The sequence below is a fragment of the Pristis pectinata genome, chromosome 14 (genome assembly GCF_009764475.1).
Source record: "Pristis pectinata isolate sPriPec2 chromosome 14, sPriPec2.1.pri, whole genome shotgun sequence".
Lineage (NCBI taxonomy): Eukaryota > Metazoa > Chordata > Chondrichthyes > Rhinopristiformes > Pristidae > Pristis > Pristis pectinata.
The window spans coordinates 9634698-9658778 of NC_067418.1; the positions used below are offsets into that span (position 1 = coordinate 9634698).

General features: G+C 38.5%; 1 protein-coding gene across 2 annotated transcripts in view; it reads left to right on the plus strand.

The window, feature by feature from the left end:
* Nucleotides 1-245: 245 nt before the first annotated feature.
* The window catches only part of LOC127577600 (golgin subfamily B member 1-like), a 68090-nt gene continuing 44254 nt past the window's right edge, over nt 246-24081 (plus strand). For both annotated transcript variants that reach the window (XM_052028862.1, XM_052028863.1), the window contains exons 1-14: nt 246-426; nt 5995-6060; nt 7050-7196; nt 9921-10067; nt 11035-11157; nt 13002-13169; nt 14010-14204; nt 15922-16044; nt 18697-18810; nt 19423-19750; nt 20366-20481; nt 21196-21313; nt 21393-21484; nt 23396-23540. In XM_052028862.1, coding sequence (XP_051884822.1) covers nt 6013-6060; nt 7050-7196; nt 9921-10067; nt 11035-11157; nt 13002-13169; nt 14010-14204; nt 15922-16044; nt 18697-18810; nt 19423-19750; nt 20366-20481; nt 21196-21313; nt 21393-21484; nt 23396-23540 — 1864 coding nt within the window. In that variant the 5' untranslated portion in view covers nt 246-426; nt 5995-6012. The remainder of the gene's footprint in view (nt 427-5994; nt 6061-7049; nt 7197-9920; nt 10068-11034; nt 11158-13001; nt 13170-14009; nt 14205-15921; nt 16045-18696; nt 18811-19422; nt 19751-20365; nt 20482-21195; nt 21314-21392; nt 21485-23395; nt 23541-24081) is intronic.

Below are 24081 nucleotides of genomic sequence, written 5' to 3' on the forward strand. Positions count from 1 at the left end.
GTTTCACTGACAATGAAGTGCTTCAGAAATGGGGGCTGTAAAAGGCTTTCGGATGTCCTAAGGTGGGGAGAGGCGCCTCAGCAATGCAGGTCTCCCCAAGTCATGAATGGGTTGAGCTCCACCATGGGAATGCAGCTACAGCTCCTCCCTCTGGCCACTGCTCACATTGCGCCTGACGTACGCCACGTCGCCGTGCGTGGGGCGAGCACAGCGTGCCGCATCACGTGATGCCCGGCTGCGACGAAGCGGTGGCGGCTGCTCGGACGGAGCGGGTGGTTCGACTGCAGTCTTCCTGGCAACGACGCCAGCGGGGTCTGCGCTGAGGCGAGCAGTGCCTGCTGCATGATGCCGTAGCTCGCCCTCTGCACTCAGAGCCACCCTCACCGCCTTCGTCGACCCAGGCTCGGCACCGTTGGCAGCCCACAGGTAGGGTCAGGCTGTGAGGGTGTTGAGGGGCCCAGTGAGGGAGCACAGAGCGCATGCGCAGGACCGGGCCCGTCTGCAGGTGGGGTCATTCTGCGCAGGTGCGGACTGGGGCTACCTGCAGGGCTCTTGTCTGGTGATGCTGAGATTTTATCAGTAGGTTCCTTTGTTTATTTAAAGATGATGTCAAGTGCAAACCATTGCTTTAATGTTTGTGGCATGATCATGGTTATTAGGAAGTATAAGACAAAAAAAACCCAAAAAATGCTGGAAATACTCCCAAATCACAGCTCACCCTTCAACTTCCTTTCATGTGAAACACAAAATGTTGGAGTGACTCACTTGGTCAGATAGCATTTGTGGAGAGAGGAACAGATTTAAGATCTCAGGTCAAGAACCTTCCACGAGAACTGGAAAAAAAAGTGAGAAAAGCATGCTTGTTTTTATCACTTTTTTCCAGTTCTAATGAAATTGAATGTTATTGAAAACAAATGTAGATCCCCTGCAGGCAGAAACAGGAGAAATTATATTTGGGAACAAATAAATGGCAGAAAATTAAACTCACTTTGGTTCTGTCCTCACAAATAATTTTCCAGATGTGCGAGAGGGAGTAACTGAAGGAAATGTATTAGTAAAGAAATAGTGCTAGGGAAATAAATGGAGATAAAGACTGACAAATCCCCAATGTTTGATCTACTTCCAGAGGACTGAAGGAATTTAATTTGATAAATGATTTGAATGAAGGACCTAAATGAAACATCTTGTTTTCACACAACACAAAACTGCAGGAGTAAGGGGCTTTGAGGAGGATGCAAAAAACCTCCAGTAGACAAGTTGGGTGAATGGGCAAATGTGATTTTAATGTGGATAAATATGAATTTATCCATTTTGGTTTCGAAAACAGAAATACAGCTTGTTATCTGAATGGTAATAGATTCGGAAAAGGGAAGGTGCAGTGAGACCTGGGTGTTCCTGTACATGAGTTGCTGAAAGGTGCAGCAAGTAATAGGAAGGCAAATGGTATGTTGGTTTTTATTGCAAGAGGATTTGAGTACAAGAACAAGGATGTCTTGCTGCAATGTGCACGGCCTTGGTGAGACCATATCAGGAGTTTTGGATGCAGTTTTGATCTCCTTATCTGAGGGAAGATGTTCTGGTCTTGAGGGTGCGGAGCAAGATAGGAGATAAGTGATTCCTGGGAAGACAGGATTGATGTATGAGGAGAGACTGGGTCGGTTAGGTCTGTATTCACTGGAGTGTTGGAGAATGAGGGGAGCTCATAACAATCTCTAAAATTCTATCAGGGTTAGACAGACTTGATACGGAGAGTATGTTCCCAATGTCTGTACAGTCTAGAACTGGGATCACAGTGAAACTGGTGAACCTATGGAATTCTCCACCACAGATGCAAGTGGAGGCAAAGTCATTAAATATGTTCAAGAGGAAGGTGGATACATTTCTTAATGCCAAAGAGTCAAAGGATATGAGGAGAAGGCTGGAACAGTGGAACAGGACACTGAATTGGACGATCAGTCATGATCGTGTGGAAGGTCCAGTCGGCTCCTATTTCCTGTTTTTTTTCCATAGATACCATCTGATGTATATATTTTTTGTCAGCTTTTATTTTGTCATCTTAGTTAAGTTTGACTGAGATGTTGATTTGAGGTTGGTCTGGATTCCTGCACTTCAGCTTCTTCTGACAATATGCCTGACACTCATGGGCAGAGCAGTCTGATCTTGCCTGTCCCAGGATTTTGGGTGCAGTGGATAAAAGATGGAAGGAGTTGGACTTGGCAGGTTAATGGATGCTTTATCTGTGCGATCTTACGTTGGTTTTTAAAACAGATGTATTCCACCAGAAGAGAAACAGTTATTTCAGTGTGCCTTTTAATATTACTGTGAAAGGATATGGAATAGGTGTAGGCTACTTGGACCCTTGAGCCTGCTCTGCCATTTAATAAGATCATGCGTGCTCTGGCTGTCACTGCAATTCTGCATTCTTGCCTAACTTCAGTAACCTTTCAAAACCAGCTTTTCATATCTATCCACCTCTGCCTTAAAAAACCCTTTTTTTGCCTCTCTTAGAGTGTTCGAATGAGCCTGAGAGAAAAAAAATTCACCTGATCTGTCTGAAATGAGCAACCAGTTATTTTGAAATGGTGACCTCTTGTTGTAGGTTTCCTCACAAGAGGAAAATATCCTCTTCACATCCATCCTATCAAGACCCCTCGGGATTCTTAAATGTTTCAGTGAAGTCCCTTCTCACTGCTAAACTCCACCTTATACAGGGCTAACCCATTCAACCTTTCTGCATAAGATAACCTTCCCATTCCAGGTATTAGTTCAGCAAACTTACTCTGAGCTACCAAATCATTAATATTCCTAAATTAGGAGACCAACACTGTCCACCGTATTCCAGATGAGGAGTCAGCAATACCCAATGTAACTAAAACATAATCTGCTTGCTTTTGTAGTCAATTCCTCTCACAATAAACAGCAACATTCTTTTGGTTGTTCTAATTACTTCCTCTCCCTGTATGTGAGCCTAGCGCCAGTGTCCAATAATCTGGTGGGAAAGATCATCTTCTTTTAAAAATATATTGTAAGTTTTGGATTGAAAGCAGTTATTTTTGGAAAATTGCTGATACTAGTTTTGTTCTTACTTACCTCATATTGTGCTGATAATTTACATAAGATATTAATAAGTTCACACCTGTGTGAATGTGATAAGCCAACTGTTTCAAGACATTTTACATTGGATGCTTGTTTACACAGGATAAAGATATGTTTATTAAGTGATTTTCATCACACAAGCAAATTCTAAGGAAATTGTCAGACGTGACTGGAAGAATTTTAAGCCATAAGAGCAGAACTCATGTGATTTCAGTGACTTGAGTGATTGGTGCGTTGATGACAGGGTGGGACTTTGCATTTAAGTCATTTTGTGTAGACATCTCCCACTGGAGCTCCCATTCCAGTGATAAGGAAGTGCTGCACTGTCAGAGGTGCCATTTCTGCCTGTCCTGTCCAGTGACACTATTTGAGGAATACAGGAGATTTTTCATGCCTAATTCTTGTCTAGTAACCAACTTTAGCAGCATATTTTGTCTGATTATTTATGGCAATACTTGATGGAACTTTGCCATGTACAAATTAGCTACTGTGTTTTCCTGCATTACAGCAATGACAATAATTCAGAATTATTGGAATGCTTAGAATATGCTAAGAACATGGAAAGTGCTAATAAGAGATAAAGCAAGTTGTTGTTGTCCCTGCATCTGGAAATTAAAATGGAAGGAAATACAGATATGTCCTATAAAAGCAAAGGAAGTCTATAAATAACTGGACATGTAGTATTTGCAGAATTAAGCAACAGCTGATGGTGTGTGATGTGAGGCTTGGTTTGCAATTGGATATCAAGTCTGCATTCTAATTCTGTGTTTTGCAGGGCAGAAAACATTATTCACATCAATGCAGCCAGTTTTAGCAGCAGTTATTTTAGATAAGCTGATCAGCTGTGGCATTTTTCACTGACCATCACAGTCATAGGATATGATGTTAAGCTAATAATGTTGAGATCAACTTTAATCTGAGCCTTGACTTTCAATCTGCTGCTTATACTCCCTTATGCAGGACGTGATGCAATCTGTGAAATGCAGGTAACTTGAAGTGCAGGTAACTTGAAGTAAAATGAGAGAGGTTAGGAAAGGGAAGAAAAGAAGAGGCATGGTTGGGGGGTGTTGTGGGGAAGGGGGAATGGGGATTACTTAAAGTGAGAGAATTCAAATTTCATGCCATTAGGCTACAAGGTTCCAAGATGGAAAATGAGGTGCTGTTCCTCCAGTTTGCGTTTGGAATTCTCCCTGCAGTGGAGGAGGCCAAGGACTGACATATCAGTGATAGCATGGGCGGGGAGTTGAAGTGACTGGCAACGGGGAGATGCAGAGTGCTTGTGCATAATTTGGGAGCGCAGAAATGTAGTTTCTGGCTGCAGACTTGAATATTCTGTCATTTTTCATTTGGTTTTATAGCATCATTTATAGAACCTGAGATAGATGCAAGACTTTGTATGAACATGCCCAGTTTTTTTTACTTTGGAGATTTCTTTTAATTGACCTTTGCATGAATTCAGTATTTCCTCAATTCCAACAGAATTGCCAAGCATTTGCAGTACAGACTAATAAAGACAATTTACAGTGCAGACAATTTAGCCCATGCTGGTATTAATGCTCCACATTAGTATCCTCACATCCCTCTTTATCTACCCCTGTCAGCATACCCTTCTTTCCCTTTCTCTTTCATGCACTATAGTGTGCCTTCAAGCTACGGAAAGGTTACATTCCTAGAAAACCATCCATATCGTGATTTTCTCTATCACAAACGCTTGATAAAAATTGACAAAGACATGTTCATTAAAAGTTGGGTTCATCACAGTGAAATTATACTATACATTCAGTGACTAAAAGTCAGCTGAATATTTGAACCTGCTTACAAAACAATTTTGTGGCGTCATGGTCCACAGATCCACTTTAGCAGAAATATTTTGTGTATTGCATTACATAATAATTTGTGTCCATTATTACACATTTATGATATCAAACATTGTTGAGCATCTTTCAGCCCTTAATCCTGATCTGCTCATTGGCCGTAAAGAATTTAGATATTTGATCGCCTAGCTCTTTGGAACTACCTGAATTATATAAATCCAGCTGCTGCCCCTAATTAGAATAGATACTAATTGCCATTTTTGGCACAGATTTACAGAATCTTAGGGATCCATTTGGCCCATTGTGTGTGTGATGGCCAAAAAAGAGTTGTTCTATCTGTTCCCACACCCACCTCATGGTTTGTGGGTGGTTGGTGGTCAGCATGGACCTTGTGGGCTGAAGGGCCTCTTTCTGTGCTTCATGACTATATGACTGCAGCCTTTTTCATTTTTTCATTAGAGGAGAATTTCTGTTGCGACTGTGCTTTTGGGCAATGAGATCCAGATCTCACCACGAGCAAGGTTTTAAAAAAAACTTCTAAGCTCCCTTTTCATCTTTCAACCATTTACTTGAAGTCTGAGTGCCCTGGTTATTTATTACATCTTCCTTCAGCCGAATCTATACCAGGGAAAAGCAATCCCATCCTAATGAATAGTTGTAATTCTCCAAACCTGACAACATCCTCTGCACCTTGTCCAGTGTGATCCTATCTTTCATTTAATGGGATGACTTTCACGCACAACTGATCAGTGCTTTTGATATCCTCTTGCAGTCTGCAGCTTTCTCCTCTCTGTCAATTGACATCCATTTTTTATGTCATCTGCAAACTTCTTAATCATGATCTCGACTCTAAGCCTAAATCATTCATATAAACCACAAAAATGAGCTCCTGTCTTAGCCTTGTGAAACCCAATGCAAACAACTCTTCATTCACTTAAATGCTTGTTGACCATTGCTCTTCATGCCACTGATCCATTTTGCATTTGGTGTCACTTTCAATTGGACTCCAGTGGCTACTCGAATCATTTTGTTCTGGTTCTGTTTTATTCTGTTCTATTTAATTATTATTTTGTTTGATTTGCAGCCACATTAAAGTAGAACCATGTGGAAATGGTATTCTACAGATGAACCGCCCCCTGCATTGCCAGGGGTAAGTAATTTTGTCATTTTCTGTAGCAACATCTGTATTAACAAAAGGATAATTCATGATGTATTTTGAAATTTTGTTTTTCCTTGTACAAAATTGATCCGTGGACTATAATTGTATGCTTATGATTTCAACTTTGGAAAATATTTAAATGAAAATGGTTTCCATTTGTTTAACTTAAACATGTCTGTTATTTTTTTTCTCTGGTAAGTTTCAACCATTTCAAATTAAATTTCTCATGTTTTGTTATTTGTAATTGACTACTAATTTATAGCTAAACTAAACTGGAAAAGTTGTGCATGCAAGGGCCTAACAGTGTTTATTGTGCAATATGATCTTATCTCTTCTTAAAAATGCATTCTTAGAGAAAAAAACTGGGACCTTATGATATTGATTGCAAATTCCATGATGTGCTTTCTGTCCTGTGCAGTGATGATCAATGGTGGGCCACTAATGCAAAAGCAGTCCTGGAAAGGATGTGAGACCTGTTTGTCCAAGATGAAAGGGATCAGGACCCAGCCCTTGGTGCTGGGAACAAGCTGCTACTAGATCCTCATCAGCATAAAACCTTACCCTGTGGACCAATTATAAACTCCCGTACTCCACCTCACCCACAAACAACAGGTCACCATTGACCCTCCATGATGCCCTGATTGAGTCTTTGATTTATCTCCCTCTCCTCTCCCAGTATAACTAGCAAATCGGACCCACGTACTATTTTTTACCCCCTCTGTATGCTCCATAGTGGCGGAGCACACAAGGAAAGGCATTTAAGTATTTTACAATACTTGAGGCCAATTACATTGGGTTTCTTGAATGACTGAATTTTGTTGCAGTTGGCTCTTAATAAAGAAAATTACATTGGCTCCCACACATTCCATTTTAATACACTTTCCCAGTCACTGAATGTTTCCTATACTGATATCTCTAATGCAGGATTCAAACGCTAATCATTACTATGCAGCTATTAATAGTGGCCAATTATTCTGCAGGCACTAAGCTCCCCTAAGAATGCAGGTGATCATTCAGTGGCAGATTTAACTGAGCAGCTGGCCCAGAATGAACAACTCGTATTGCAGCTTAAAGACCTAATTCGGGAGAAAGATAACCAGCTTCATGTGAAAGATCAACAGTTTAAGGTAATGTTCTGAGAATACAAGTTGAATATGTTTTTAGCCTCACTAAGTGAAATATTACGGTGCTCTACATACTTCATGCATGCACTTCTGTTTGGCTTTCATTTTAAAGATGGCAAACTCGATCCAAAATTTATTACTTATGTAACAGTTTAATTTTAAGTGTTAACAATTAACAATGCTTTTTATTCATTTGCTAAAACAAAGATTACTGCTAGTCTGCTTAACATTGTCAGGTCTTTTAAATGAAATTCAAAGGATGTAGGTTCAAAATGTGCTGCAGAAATGTTATTGGATTGAATTTTCACTAATTATTTGAGCAGATAATTGAGGCTGACATTTCAGTGCTAACCACACAACAAGAACTAATTGGTTGTAAACAAATTTGACACATCCTGAGGATGTCATTCTCTTCTGTTTATATCCAGAAATGAAGCCTAAACAGCCCAGGACCCCTACCTCTAGGGAGTTTGCTTTGCTGCTGAATCATTTTAGATCTCAATTCCAGATTTAGACTGCAAGATTTGCTAAATTTGCAAAACAAGTGCACCCTTGTTTAATGACTGCATTTATCTTATGAAGTTGGCATCTTTGAAAGTCCAGGTCCGGATGTAATGTTTGCCAGTGAGTTAAAAGTAGCAAGGAAATTGCAGAGGCTCTGACTAAAACGTCTCAGTCTTAGTTTGCCAAAGGAATGGTGCCAGATGATTATAGGATACTTAACAAAATGGGAATTGTTGAAAATACTTCACATGTCAGACAACATCTCTGGAGGGATGTGTTTTCAGCAGAATATTGATCTGAAACATTTTCTGTCTCTACTGATGCCGCCTGACCTGCTGAATATTTCCATCATTTTTTGCTTTTATTTCTGGTTTCTAGCATCTGCAGTTTTGTTTTTGATTTTCAATGATGGACACAAATGTTGCACCATTGCCTTAAAAAGTGGAGGAAAGGATAAACCAGGTAATCACAGGTTAGTTAGTTTAACTTTGGAGGTGGACAAATTATTGGAATCAATTCTGAAGAGATAAAAAGGCATAGATTAATCAAGGACAGTTGGCATGGATTTATAAAGGGACAGTTGTACGTGACTAACCTGAGTTAATTTTTTCAAGGGGTATCAAGGTTTTGATGTAGTCAGCATGGATTTTAGCAAGGCTATCGATGAGGCTTCATGTGGGAGGCTCGTCATAAAATATAACAGCTCATGAGATCCAAGGGTGGGTGGCAAATTGGATGAAAATTGGCTAAGCAGCAGAATGCAAAGAGTAATTGTTGACGTGTGTTTTTGTGACTAAATGGCTCTTGCAGTGGTTTACACAAGGCTCAGTACTTGGTTTCTTGCTTTTTGTAATGTAAACAATTTAGTCCCAACATGCCCTCCACATTTAAAGAAGTTTGGAGTTGATAGAAAAAATAAAGACATACAGGTAGGTTAACATGGGTTTAAGTGGGTGGCACGGACTCATTGGGCCGGAAGGGCCTGTTACCATGCTGTATACATAAAATTAAAAAAAAATGTGGTTGGCCATGAGGTGGGCTTTAAACTGTGAGAGGATGATTCTGATCTGGTTAGTTGGGCAGAAAAGTGGCATATAGAATTCAGTCTGGGGGAGTGTGCGAGAAAGCAACAAGTTAAAGGAATACTGAACGAATGGGAGGATATTCGGTGATGTGGAGGAACAAAGGGACCTTAACGTGTGGGTCCTTAGATCCTTAAATGTAGTAGGACAGATTAATAAAGTGTTCAAAAGGGCATTTGGGATGTTTTGCTTTACTGTATGTTACTGTGAATACAAGAACAGGGAGGTTATGCTAGAATTTATGGAAGATTAGCTAGATTCTCAGTTGAGTACTGATGCTGTTCTGGTTATACACAATAGCAAAGATGCAGTTGCACTGGAGAAGATGCAGATGTGATTTACAAGGATGTTGCCAGGACGGGAAAACTGTCACTTTGAGGAAATGTTGGATAAACTAGGGTTGTTTCCTTTGGATCATGAAAGGTTGAGAGGAAACAATTGAGGCATATAAAATTGAGGGCTCTTGAGAAAACAAATATCAAGGACCTATCAGAGCTTTGAAAAATGAGAGGCCATAGATTTAGAGTAATTGGTAGAAGGATAAGGGGGAAGATGAATCTAAACTTTTTCATGCAACATATGATAGTGGACTGGACCTCATGGCCTGAAAGGATGATATAGACACAATCATTTAACCCCTCAAATCTGTTCTGACAGACATGGTAGTGTAACGGTTAGCGTAACGCTTTACAGCGCCAGCGAACGGGGTTCAATTCTGGCCACTGTCTGTAAGGAGTTTGTACGTTCTCCCCATGTCTGTGTGAGTTTCTTCTGGGTGCTCCAGCTTCCTCCCACATTCCAAAGACGTACGGGTTAGGAAGTTGTGGGCATGCTATGTTGGCGCCGGAAGCGTGGCGACACTTGCACGCTGCCCCCAGAACACGCTACGCAAAAGATGTATTTCACTGTGTGTTTCGATGTATTTGTGGCTAATAAAGATATCTTATTTTATTTGTCTAATTAGCATCTTAATTTCATTCATAGTTCCTTTCTCAGTTCTGTGACTTAATAATCTCACTTGTCAGACATCAACCACAATCCTGAGAAAGCATTCATCCAAATTGTTTCTCAGTAACATTGGACTTCGAAACAAAATGGAAAGTTTGTGTATTCACATTGCAACACAATTATTTTACTGCAGGAGAACAAAGAAGCCTTTGAAGCAAAGATTTCCAAAATGAAGCTGCAGACGAAGGCAAAGATTACATCACTTTCAGCTCAGCTAGAAGATGTGAAGAAACAGCTTGGTCCTTCAGGTTCAAAGGAGCAGACTGCTGGAAAACACAAGGTGTGACATTTTCCTAATGCTACCTGTATCTGATTTCAAGCGGTATATTTAGGAAAAACACAATAGGCAACTGGCCTAGCAAAACTCTGTGTTGAATGTTATTGCTTGAAACTTAGCAACATGTTCTCTAAGTTTTGCCTGAGTTACACTGTACATAGAAGTTGTATATTGACATTTTTGGTATGTGGCCAATGTAAATGGCAAGTTTTCAAGGGTATGATAACAAAAGGTGGTATGAGAATTTGTTTTCTTGTGTGTTGGTCTGAAAGACTAGTAGGATCAGATTGAATCGTAACAGGGAAATCAAAATGTGTTTGAAAAGGAAATATTTGTGGAGCTATGAGGAAAGAACAGAATTGGACTTCTCTAAAAGACTTGCCAGTAAAGTGCTGAATGGTCACCTGGTGTGCTATAAGAATTTAAGATTCCATGAAATTCCACCGAGAGCTTGTGTTATCAGTTTTGGGGGACATGGCCCTAGAATTGAAGTTCTCCGTAAACAAGCATTTGATAGAGAAACTCTTTCCACAGCAGAGGGGACACAGAATTAAAATGGCTGACGAATAAATTGGAAATGCAAGGAATTTCTCTTTAATACAATGCATTGCTAGATTTGAGAATGCACTGAATCAAAAGACGCTGGAAGCAGATCCAGCTGAAGCTTTCAAAAGGTATTTAGATAAATGCTCAAAGAAAACATATGGGGCTTTGGGGGAAGAGCAATTGTGTAGGGCCAGTGGAATAACTCTTAATAAAAGAGCAGTGCAGTGTGACTGGTGTTGTGACAATGAGTTGTATGGGTGTTTCTACTTCACTTTATGATTCTTGATTTACTTCTTGTGTGAAATAATATAAAATACATTTTGTGCTTTAGTATTTCATAGAAATTCACAGTAAATTATCAAGAATAAATATGGTTATTTTATTGAGAACTGATTGCTTGACCATTTGTATGACTTAAATGCAGCAATCCACTGATGGCGAACAGGAAAATGCAGCTGCTAGTCGAGGTAAAGTATTGATGTTGAGGAAGAAGATTGAGGAGTTGGAGTCGCAGCTTGCCAAAAAAGATTCGGAGTTAAAGAATAAGGTAAGATTTTCATTTAACTTATTTTGGTTGGCTTGTGTTGGATATGTTCAAATCACAAAGCATGATACTTCAGAAAGCCATTGATCATTTCCCACATAAGCAGTTAGTGCACACAACTGAAGCACATACGATTTGAAATCAAAGCATTGAAACACTCCCTTCAGCCCAGCTAGTGCCCATCCAAGCGACCCATTTGCATGTGCTTGGCCCATATCTTTCTAAACCTTTGCTATCCATGTACCTGTACAACTGTCTTTTAAAAGTTGTTGTTGTTGTACCTACCTCAACTGCTTCTTCTAGCAGCTCATTCCATATACTTAAAAAAACGTATATGGAACACATATCCCTCTGTGTATTTTTAAAAAAAGGAGTTACCCCTTAAGTTCCTATTAAATCTCTCCCCTCTCACCATAAACCTATGACCTCGAGTTCTTGATTCCCTAACCGTGGGAAGAAGACTGAGTGCATTTACCCTATCTATGCCCCTTATGATTTTATATACCTCTATAAGATCACCTCTCAGTCTCCTATGCTCCAAAGAAAAAAGTCCCAGCTTGTCCAACCTCTCCCTATAACTCCATCCCTTGAGTCCTGGCAACATCCTTGTAAATCTTTTCTGCACTCTTTCCAGTTTAATAACATCCTTCCTATAGCAGTGATTTGGGGTAATATACTGGCATGGATTGAAAATTGATTATCAGACAGGAAACAGTAGAAATGAATGAATAATTTTTGGGGTAGCAGGCAGTGACAGTGAGTTGTGGGGTACCACAGGGCCCCATCTATTTATCATGTATATCAACGATTTGGTTGAGGGAGTCCGATGCGATATTTCTAAGTTTCTCAACAGCATGAGACCGACTGGGATAAGTGAGTTGTGAGGAAGATGCAAACAGGCTTCAAAGCAATTTAAGCAACTTGAGTGAATGGGCAAATGCAGTATAACATGGGTAAATGTGAAGTTTTCCATTTTGGTAGGCAAAACAGCAAGGCAGGATATTATTTAAATGGTGTGTGGTATTATCGATGCACAAAGGGATCTGGTTGTCCTTGTACGTCAGTCGCTGAAAGCAATCATGCAGGTGCAGCAAGCAGTTAAGAAGGCAAGTAGTATGTTAGCCTTCATTGCAAGAGATTTTGAATACAGGAGCAAGGATGATTTACTGCAATTACGCAGGGCTTTCATGAGACCACATCTGGAGTACTGTGTGCAGGTTTGGTCTCTTTGCCTATGAAAATATATACTTGCCATTGAGAGAGTGCAGTGAAGACTCACCAGACTGATTCCTGAGATGGCAACGCTGTTGTATGAGGAGAGATTGGATTGACTGGGCCTTTAATCACTCCAGTTTAGAAGCATGAGAGGAAATGAAGCATATAAATTCTGACAGGCCTTACCAAGCTTGATGCAGGGAGGATGTTTCCCCTGACTGGGAGGACAAAAATCAGGAGTCACTGTCTCAGGATATGGGGTAAGGCATTTCGAACTGAGGTGACAAAAAATTTCTTCACTTCGAGAGTGGGGAACTTTAATTCATCTTCATCATATAAAGGGTCCATTCAAGAGTCTTACAACAGCAGGACAGAAGCTGTCCTTGAGTGTGGTGGTATGTGTTTTCAAGCTTCTGTATCTTCTGACTCCAGTGAAAGCCAAGTTGCTAAGATATATAGATTTCTGTACACAAAGGACATCAGTGGTTTTGGAATCACAGAATTATATTGGGAATAAGGCTTTAAGATAGGCGTCAGCCATGACCAATTTGAATTGCACAGCAGGCTCAGATCTGAATGGCCTACTCCTGCTATTTTTCTATATTTATGTCTCCATAATTTTTGATGTGTAGCTTGCAGAGCTGGAAGCCCAATTGAAGCGCGGTGCTGAAATGGACATGATGCTTGCTGAGAAGGATACAAAACTGGCAGAGAAAGAAGCTTACATTGTTGAACTGCAGTTAGCTGCTGTTTCAGGTCATGCATCTCAACAAATAATTCAGCCTGGTGAAGAAGCAAAGGTGAGCCAACAGAAATTTGCTATGGCGGTTATATTTAAATATGACTTTTTTAGGTGGCATTCAAGTAAATTTGCTTTCTGTTTGTAACCAGCCTAATAGCTAAGTGTCTGCAATTAACACATTATTAACAGGCTTTGTAGTATTTAGGATTTCGGTTTATTTTTTGTACACACTTGAGTAAAATTCAGTTCTGTATTCGAAGACGGTCAATATAGATTCACGCCACGTGCACAATAACCTTGACAGAAAATGTCCAATCTATATTAAAGATTTTCAGTATGTTAAAGATTAAAGAAAAAGTATGTGCATGAGTTTTCAAGATTTTGCCAAATGCTAAAAATAATGTGGGACTAAGGGAAAATAAATTAGCACTTTTATGTGGAATAATGAATTTGAGGGGAAAAGGAAACAAAGAATAAGAGAGAATGGGGTTGAGGAAAGATAAAAGGAAATGAATGGTCCTATTTAATATGCCTTATAGTGAAGGCACATTGTCCTTTTGTAGTATCAATCCAAGGGAAACTTGTGAACCATGTTAAAGTATGCAATCAACCTCTATTGTCAGATTAGCTTGTGAAATATGTAATTCTTGACCTGGAATATTGAGAGGTTTACATTTTTTTGCATGTCAGCTACTTTGTCTATAATTATCTGTAACTACATTTGTACAAACCCTTCCTTTCAAACTTGCCTTTCCTTCTATTATGATTTGAGGAGTCTGCTATCATTGAATCTGGCATGCACAGGCATTAACAGTGATGTATTTTAGAGCAAATGTGATTGTTACTGTAGATATAACCAGATTTAATCTATGTGATCTGTATTGTAAACACTACTTAGATGCAACAGGATCAGGTTGCAACACAGGAAACCTCTGTCAGTGACTTGCAGTCAATGGTTCACAGTTTGACCAGAAAGGTGGAAGAGAGTGAAGAAAAGTTCAGCCTTCTCCAAGAACAAGCAACCAATCTGAAGGACCAGCTGAACAAAGAGAGAATTCAGTATGAAGAAAAGGAAGCAATGTACATGAAAAATGTGAGTGCAAATAACCATTAATCAAAATATTCATTGTGATCTTCTGATATTGCAGCACATGGATATCTCTGTCATTTACTTGTTTTTGCAGCCTGAATGATGCATTTGAAATCTGTCTCTGTTTTTGAGGGTGCTATTTAAATTTAACACTAGACCATTTTATGAAGTTACAATGACAGAGAAGCCAACAGTGTTTGATCATGAAATTGGCAACAACTTAGATATTTTCCACATAACCTTCCCCCACAGATTTTGATGTTTTGAAACCACCTTTACTGGAATTCGGGGAAATTGATTGAATGGATGAAAATTTAAGGTATTAGCAAACCAGTCTTGCTATAAAAATCCTGAACAAGTTATAAAATAGCTTTTTTAAATGATGTACAAAGTCACAATTTCTATTCAGCAACATCTCTTTTAAAAAAAAACATTTTATCTCCCCAAATTATAATTCCCACACAAATATTTGAAAATATAGCAGGTTTTTAAAATAATTTGGCATTTCAGCTTTGGCCTTAATCTTATGTGTATGTTCCACTCTGTATTTAGCATTGTATGATATTTTTAAAAAGTTAATTAAGTTTTTTTTTCCCCTGGTTTGTGTGAGAATTCTTCAGTATAATTGGCTGCTCAGCAAGCTGGGGTTCTGTTGAATTGATGCCCAACAGCAACTGACATAAGAAAAGAGGAGGTCTGGAAAATCTTTATGGAGTAACATACAAAACCCTGGAGGAACTCAGCAGGTCAGGCAGCATCTATGGAGGGAAATGGACAGTGGATGTTTTGGGTTGAGGCCCTTCAGGACTGTCCATTTCCCTCCATAGATGCTGCCTGACCTGCTGAGTCCCTCCAGCTTTATTATGGGCAGTTTTCTTTGAGATTTTGTTTCTTGAAGAGCTTTTGCTTCACTATTGACTGAGTATAATAATTATATAGCAATGTGGATATATCAAGGTTTTATGGGTGACTGATGAAGTTTGTTTTAATTGGAAATAATGATGCATGACTGTTGAAAGTAGCAGTCAAGAGCTTGTCAAGTTCCTTTAAATGTTTGTACTTGGTCTCTAATACTTTTAAAATGAATATGCATCTTCAGCTAAGGCACTTGGGACCTGAGGGAACAAGGCCTGCACTGGTTGGCTTAACCAGTGAAATTTAAGGATCAAGGAAGTAGAATCAATGGAAGGATTCAGAAGACAATCAAATTAGAGGAGGTGAATTCCATGTCAGATTGATGGCAAAGAGAGAAATAGAGGGGAGAAAACAAGTAGGTTAAGAGGGAAAGAAAAGTAAAGTAAGGGGGGAGGGGAAATTAATACTCCAATTTTAAAAGAAACAAGATGTGAAAGTTTGCAATGGGAATGAATGTGATTCCATGTTACTTTTTGGTCATGGCTGATTGGATGTCATTCACACTTTGCACTTAATTAACAAGGTTTGCTTACACTTATAATTAATAGCCCTAAATATCTGCACTGAGTTTACTTAATACCTGGTGCACAAGTAAAAGATTGAGTCGACAGTGTTGAGAGTAAGAGAAAGGTTCTGCTTTTGCACAGTCAGTGCTGAGTTGCTTAACACAAACAGCTCACTTGACCATGTATACTGGTCATTGTACTATTTACATATAAACAGAGCTCTGTTATCTTTGGTTTTGCTTTTAACAGCAGCATTTATCTGATTTACTGTTCCTTATAATGGAATTTTTTTGCTTCAGATTTGTGTGTTTCAGGAAATGATTCAAGCAAAGGAGAATCAGCTTGCTGAGCAGATACAGAAGCACGAACAGGAGCTCTTCCTTGTGGCTGCCAAATCAGATGCCAGTGCTGATTTTGACCAGGTAAATAAGCTTTCAGAATTGAAAAGGAAACAGGTCAATGCATTAAATGACTTGATTAAAAAATATAAGCTTCAGAGGGATCTTGGCAGGTTGGAATAGGAGAAGACGTTTCTTCCTGTGGGAGAATGTGGAACTGGGGCCACTTTTTAAAAATAAGGGGTCACTCATTTAAGATAGTGATGAGACAAATGTATTTTCTCTCACAAGATCTGTGAGTCTTTGGAACTATGTTCCTCAAAGGGTAGAAAAAGCAGTCTTTGAATATTTTCAAGGCAGAAGGAGATAGATTCTTATTAATCGAGGGGATGAAAGTTTACATGAGGTAGGTAGGGAGACATTGAGGTCTGTGAAAATCTTAATGGCAAGGCAGGCTCGATGCTTTGAATATTTATTCCTGCACCTAATTTGTATGTTTGTAAAGATTTTGAAGATGAAGCCATTTGTATCAGTATTCACACTTGGAGGTATAAAGCAAATTCTATAAGAAAGATTTGGTTTTAAACTTCGACTGAAGCAAATTATTTCTGTGATTCTGAATTGTGATGAGAGCAATAGACAAGTGATTGGCAGGAATTGTACTTGCAGAAATGACATGTTAGTTGAAAGATCTGAATGTTATATATGAAGTGATTGGTAAGGACACTATCAATGCACACAAGGGAAGTGAGCATTTGGAGGTTATTTGAAATTACCCAAAGATGCTTCCCAATGACATGATTTCCATGCAATTGAAAAATTGTCATTAATGTATTTTGTAGTAACAGAGGCACAGAATGGTTATAGTGCAGAGGGGAGATTTCAATTTTATTTTGCATCTAATTCTCTGAAATTAATTTAATGTAAGTACTCGGTGCTTAAAATGAGGAGATAACAGAATTGGCTGATGTTGGCATTATTAACTGTAATTTTTTTAACATATTAAAAATATTGAAAGGAACAAGGAATATTTCAGGTTTGGAAAACTCATTTCCCCAATAATAGTTGAGGGGGGTGGGGTTGAGAATTCTTTTCTTTGGTCGGCTAAAGTTTAAACTAGCTCCCTGGTTGTGTGTAAAATCGCTATTATTTTCTTCCTATATTCGATGCTTTGTTTTACTGATAACCCCATCTGTACCCACCTGCCTCACTGAAACCCTTTCCTGTCCACGTTTCCTCCCTCACTGATGGACTCCCTCCCTTCCCCCATGCCTCAGTCACTTTATATTTACCAAAGAACTGTTGAATGGGGAAGTTGACCGCCTGTTTTTGCCAGTTTGATTCAAGTGACTGTTCTGGGTTGCTGTTTTTATTTGGTTAGGCAGTTAATTAACTAGAAAGAAAACAACTTCCAGCATCACAGCATAGTTGCTTGTGAAACTTGAACTGTGTCAGACTGGAGTAATAAAAATGCCTTCATTTAATCAGTACATTAATACCTGGTCCCTTCCTTATTTTTTGCTCTAATCTGTTTTCATTGCCTTACCACATAGGAGAGATTAATTTCAAGTTTTGCAGATACAAAGCTGATACGTACAAACAATTCTCTTGAGAAGTAGTGAGCTAAACCACATATCTGTTGCTAAGAAGAGTAACCCAGAATACATACTGTGTCTAATTTTACTTTTGTTATTGCGTATTATGGAGTTGTATCAACATCTTCTTTCTGCAAGCAGTGTGTTCTGCATGTGGGTTTTACTGTGGTGTATGAATTAATTACAGTTACAGTTTTTCTAAGTTATTTTGTAATTTTAACAGATTGGTCAATTTCATCACGTTTCTGACCATGTCAACGTGTCTTTTTGTGGGAAAAAAAATACTGGCAAAGCAGAAGCCAACTTGTATGAAATCTCTCTCTTTTTTAAATCCAGGTTGTAATTTCTTTCTTTGGCTGATCAGCTTGTGTACCTGTTGATATATTATGTACTTGGCAAAACTACCAAATCAGCTCCCTTATTCATCTAGATTGCAATGAGTTGTTCAATTCAGTGCTCGGGCATTTAAACCATAGTTCCAGTTACATCTTCTTTGGATGTGTCTTAAGAGTTACTGCTATGTTAATCCCCAAATATGCAACGGCCTTTGCCCTTCTCTAACCTTTCTTCCTAATCGCTTTATCCTGTGTCTGTTACTATCATTCAAATCTGTTACAAATTGTTATCTCTGGTTTTAGTTCCCTCTTCCACTTAATCACCTTCTCCCTTCTTTCCTGATTGATACTGCTCCCTGGTAGAGTCACACATTTGAGAGCATTAGTAATCTTAGGGAATATCCCTGAACTACAACATTTTTTTCAGTGTACTCTTACACATGGATTTTAACAGCTGCAGTTCATACATTTTTGGTTGTTGAACATTAAAAGCACCTTTATGCCAGAGATTACCATTGATGAAACAAATGGTCAAACTCTGTCCTTTTTTGACATTTCAATATATGCAATTTTATCAAGACAGAGCAGTTTCAAGTAAATAGGTGAGTAAAGACTGAGGAATGTAAGCTAAAGATTTTATCCCCTGACTTGATTAATTATTTTTAATGCCTTTAATACCAAGGTGGGAAGAAAGACACAATTGTTGGCACATTAGAATTATAAATGTTGCTTGTGTGAGATTCCCTTTCTGTGTTGCAGTTTTTGTTACTATTAGGAGTTATTGATCACTTCATTAACTTTTTCAGTTGTTGAAAGCCCTCAAACAAAAGCTACATGAAAAGGAAGAGGTACTGTTGGGAAGGACACAAGTTGTAGATGTGCTGCAGAAAGAGCTTGATGGGAGGGATCAGCAGATAAAGGTAAGGAAATCGTAGTTTGCAGTGGTGTGAATCAATATTAAAGGGAAAGATCTCTGCACTTCACCCGCTAAGGGATTCTATTGCAACCTGCAGTGAAATGGTTTAAAGTAGCAAGGAGGCTCTGGGAACAAATCTATAATTAGAAAATGATAAAAATCTTTCCTTTGTATAAATCACCCCATCAACTCTCTAATGATTATGTAAATAATGAAAGTGACATTTCAATCAGTTATATATAGAATCTCAGTCTGAGCCTTGTGGCACTGTAATTTCTGGTTATGGCAGCTAGCTGGCACTATAGATCTGTACCACCAAATTATTTCAGTTGTAACCACGATCAGGAGAGATTTGCTCTCAGATGTCAACAAAATATGAACTCTTGATTATAGTACAGCAGCATCAGTACCAATCATATTGTTCTTCAGTTTCCCACCAACTGTCTTGGTCTTGAAAGATATTTACTATTTTCATTTTGACAGGTTCAACTTTTCTTGCTTATCTACTTGACATTCATTTCATACATTTTATGTTACTTTGGAAAACCTGCATTATTTTAAACTTAAGATTCATAAAATTCCTTTGAGTTTAACTTTGCTATTCTGAATTTTTCAGGAGATGATTGAAAAGATGAAGCTGCTTCAGTTGGAAAAGGACAATCTTGAGGCTAAACTTGATGCTGAAAAGCATGTTATGAAAGCCCAGGTCAGAGATCTGATGGAACGACATGAGGCAGAGTTGAAAAATATCAAAGGAAAACATAGCACTGAGTTGCATGATATCAGGGAGAAACATGAAGAAGAAATATCTCAGAAGGAACAATGTCATTTCCAACCACAGAAACAGTTGGGAAATTTACACAATTGTGGTGAGGTTCCTCTAACACTTGAGGCAACTGGTACTATAGATGATGCCATTAAACGGAAGATTGAAGAATTGGAAGGTAATTACTCAAAGTTAACATGTTGATGTTTTTGGTAGGCCATAGATGTTCCACGTTGTCCAATTTTTCTTCATGTGGCAGTAAGTAGGTTTGCCTTAAAATATTCTAGCATTAGAACAATGTAGTGGATTTTATGACAGAACTTATTACTTAGATTTTTTTTTGCCTAGTAATTATCTGGTCACTTAGTAATTATCTGGTCACTATCACTTTGTGGGATGCTGCTGTATGCAAATTGACTGCTGTTATTCCCATGTTGTATCAATGAACATGCTTGAAAATTACTTCATTGGCCAGTAAGTAATTTGGTATACTCGGGTATCAGGGAAAGTCGCATGTAAGCGCAAGTCTTTCTTTTGTTCAGATGTCCTGGTCAGATTCCTTGATAATAAGGTATAAATGTACCAAAAAGACAACCTGACCTACATTCTTACTTGGGTCAGGTTGTCCTATTGGTGCATCCTTACCTCATGAGGAGGTGCCATTGTTCTTCAAAATACAACATGAAATCTGGAATTGATTGCAGTGGAGAAAACTGCCAGCTGGAGGTGTGGACGTTCTTTATTTGGCCACAAAATTCAGATTGTTTTGTTTATGTTCATTCTCTTCTTAAAGAACAAGTGAAGCTTAAAACAGAAGAGGCTGCTAAATCAGAGGCCAAATTCTTGAAAATGAAAGCTTGGTCCAAATCGAAAATCAGGCAGGCTGAAGAGGATCTGAAAAATGCACAGGTAATGCAAATAAAAAAAACCCTAGTACCCGATGACTGTGAACTGAGATCAATCTTTTTGCAGTTTGCCTAGACTGAAATGATTGCCTGAACCAAATTTTATAACAAAAGAAAGGTAGCTTGATGGTAGTTTATTCCATGAATGGTTGAAGCATTGTGAGGACAGCCATATTTTTCTACTTTTAAGTTCTGTACATAGTGGATTTTTTTTAATCTGGGCTCAACAGTATGAAGGAATACTTTCCTGAAATCTAAATTCATTGTACTGCTCATCACTCTCAATGTAGAATGTCAACACAGCAACTGTCCATTTAGTTGAACTGAAGTGTTCAGTTGTTTATGCTTTAACATGAAGTTCCCTTCACTCCCTTTCATCTGATTCTGTTGGCATACCTACTATTCTGTTCTCCCTCAGTTTCAAATAATTTCCTCTTAAATGTATCAGATCTTCCACTTCTTTGGTCTAACAGAGTTGTGGCGACTGCCTGGCTTGTAACTATTTTCTAACGGGTAAGTGACATGGGATTGATATGAGCAAGCAGGAAAAGTGAATTACAAAATAGTTATGGTAGCATGGGGCAGACAGTGGTCCAAATATTAAGCATGTTAAAATGATTTGCAAAATATTTAATCTCTTTTAATCTGAATTGTGGCTATCATATTGACCAACGGAAATTCCTTTGCTTTGATTGAAACTATCTTTATTTCTCCCCAGACTGGAGCTTCTCATCAAGAGCAATTGGCCCTCAAAAACCGAGTGGCTGAATTGGAAGAGGAGAAGGGAGAACTACAACAGGAAGTGAATTGTCTGCAACATTTCAAGGCACAAAATGGTACGTTGGCTGATAATGACTTTTATTGTGTTCCTTTGTTCTCGATATTTATATGGTAATATGTTTTATTTTCTTATAGAGGAGCTTCTAGCAAAACTGGAACTGTATGAAGAGCAACAACAGAAAATGCAAGCAGATCTAGAACAAGTTACCAAGCGAGCAACTTCCCAGGTTGGCAGATTTCTTTATGTTGCATTTAATTTATCCATTTTCAGTCGTTTATTCCAAGTGTGCGCATTCTGCATAGATTCAGCAGCTTCAAACTGCCAATAATTTATTTTAAACTGATATATTTATTGCTTATTCTGAAGTTTTAAAAATAGGTCATTTAAGTAAGTTTTCCTTTTACCCTTTTTTGTTATTATCTTCACTTTTTGGCTTGATGCCTACATCTGAGGGGTAGGTTAGTTTCTGCTCAAGATGCTTTCTTATATGCATTACCATACATCTTGGACCTAAAAAAGCCAACTGAATTAACTCATGTGGTAAGCTGCAGATCATTTCCAGACTTTTTCATCTAGTTTGGATATTTTGAAGAGTTTTTTGACTATTATTTGCAAAATAAACATAATATTATGAAGAACTCTGAAGATTTCTTTGACCTAATACTAATGACCTAAAACAACATATTTTGAAGTTGTATATAAAAAGAACAAATACGTGTACTGCAGGAGGCTTTTCCCCAGGGCTGAAATGGTGGCCGCAAGAGGACATAGGTTTAAGGTGCTGGGGAGTAGGTATAGAGGAGATGTCAGGGGTAAGTTTTTTATTCAGAGAGTGGTGAGTGTGTGGAATGGGCTGCCAGCAACGGTGGTGGAGGCGGATACGATAGGGTCTTTTATGAGACTGTTGGATTGGTACATGGAGATGAGAAAAATAGAGGGCTATGGGTAAGCCTAGTAATTTCTAGGGTGGGGACATGTTCGGCACAGCTTTGTGGGCCGAAGGGCCTGAATTGTGCTGTAGACTTTTCTATGTTTCTATGTTCTATATTTCTGTTTGTTGGCAAGACTGATTTCTGAGGTGAGGGGATGGTACTTTGTATGAACCCATATTCTCTGGGGCTTGGAAGACTGAGAGGTGATTTCATTGAAAGCTAAAAGTGGGTGAAGGGGGAGGGTTGCTTGATTGCATGGAGGTTGTGAGGAGAGTCCTGAACTAGAGAGCATAGTCTCAGAATAAGGATTGTCTTCAAGACTTGGATGAGGAGGGACTTCTTTGAGGATTGAGAATCTTGTGAATTCTTTACCCTGCAGAGCTGTGTATGCTGAATCTTCAAGGGTAGGGTAGCTAGAATTTTGCACTGTAGGAGAATTGAGTGTTAAGGGGATTGGGTAAACATTGAGACCAAAGATTAGATCGGCCATGATCTTGTGGAACAGCACATAAGCCTCAAGGGCTTATGTGGCCTATTCCTGCTCCAGTTTATGCTTTGTTATGTTAGCAAATAGTGTAGCTGACATTAATCAACCCAATCTGCCATGAAATACTTAAAAATTTGGAGATGAATCCTGATCCTGATGATTTTGATTTTCTGGTCCTGTTTTGGATGACAGGTCAACTTTAAATTGTGAGAACTTGACATGAAAAAGTTCTGCAGAACAACAATATTATGAATAATAAATTTCCAGCTATCCAATACCATAATTAACAATACTAATGACCTAAAACAACACATTTTGAATTTGTATATAAAAAGAACAAATAAGTGTATTGCAATATCCATAGGTTTATTCATTTTAAAAACAAGTGGAACATCTTTAGTCATATCTAAAAATCAAATTATCACATCATTTCCAGTAGGAAACGATAAAGGGAAACTTTTCTTAATTATATTTTTCGAATTTATTCTTATATGTGACAAAACAGAAGGAAACAGCTCATCACACCACTGGATGTGTTGCTCTAAACCTCGACTCAACTTGTGATATTATTAATCAAATTTGTCCTTGAGGCAAACATACAGAATCATTACTATTTTATCTAATGGCCATGTGCTTCTGTTTCTAACTGCATCAACGAGGATCTAATTATCCAATTAGATGAGTGGATGATAGTGCATTGTGCGTAATGTCTCTGTAGACAAGTGAATCCGGAAGTGCAGAGGAACTGCAGAGCCGCCTGATTGAGTGGCAAGAAATGGTTTCTGAGTCAGCACGGAGCCATGCCAAAGATGAGAGGGCTGTCATGGAATTAAGGATGACTCAAATTGAGGAAGAAAGAGAAGGTAAATTATGGAGTTCTTTGGTTCTCCTTTTGAACAAGTCGCATGATTTACTTTTTCTGATTTCAAATATTTTAACAGATGAATGACTTGATTTAAAAATCTAATGCACTTCTATTTGGTGATTTATTATGCATATTCCACTTGTGAGACAGGCTGCTTGGTAGGATTTTGAGCTAGAATTTAAACTGATCTTTGCACTTTCAGTATCAAAATCCATGCTGACCACCATTAGCCTCTCCCCCTACATCATTTGTGAACTGTTCCAAGGCAAAATGTTGAGAATCCTTTACTCCCAGTTTGGTTGGTAACTGTGTCAACATTTATGCCCACCTGTAGTCACCCTATTTCTGCCATTGGTCTCCCAACATGTCAATCCTCTTGGAGTAATGACTTTACCACCAGTTGGAAAGAAGACAGGCTCTACTTTTCCAAACTGATGATTCTTTTTGATCAGTCAGACTTTTTTTTTCCATTTTGAATTATGGATGAATGTTCACACAATTTCTTTTCTGATGTGCTTAAATTCATCTTTATTTGGAAT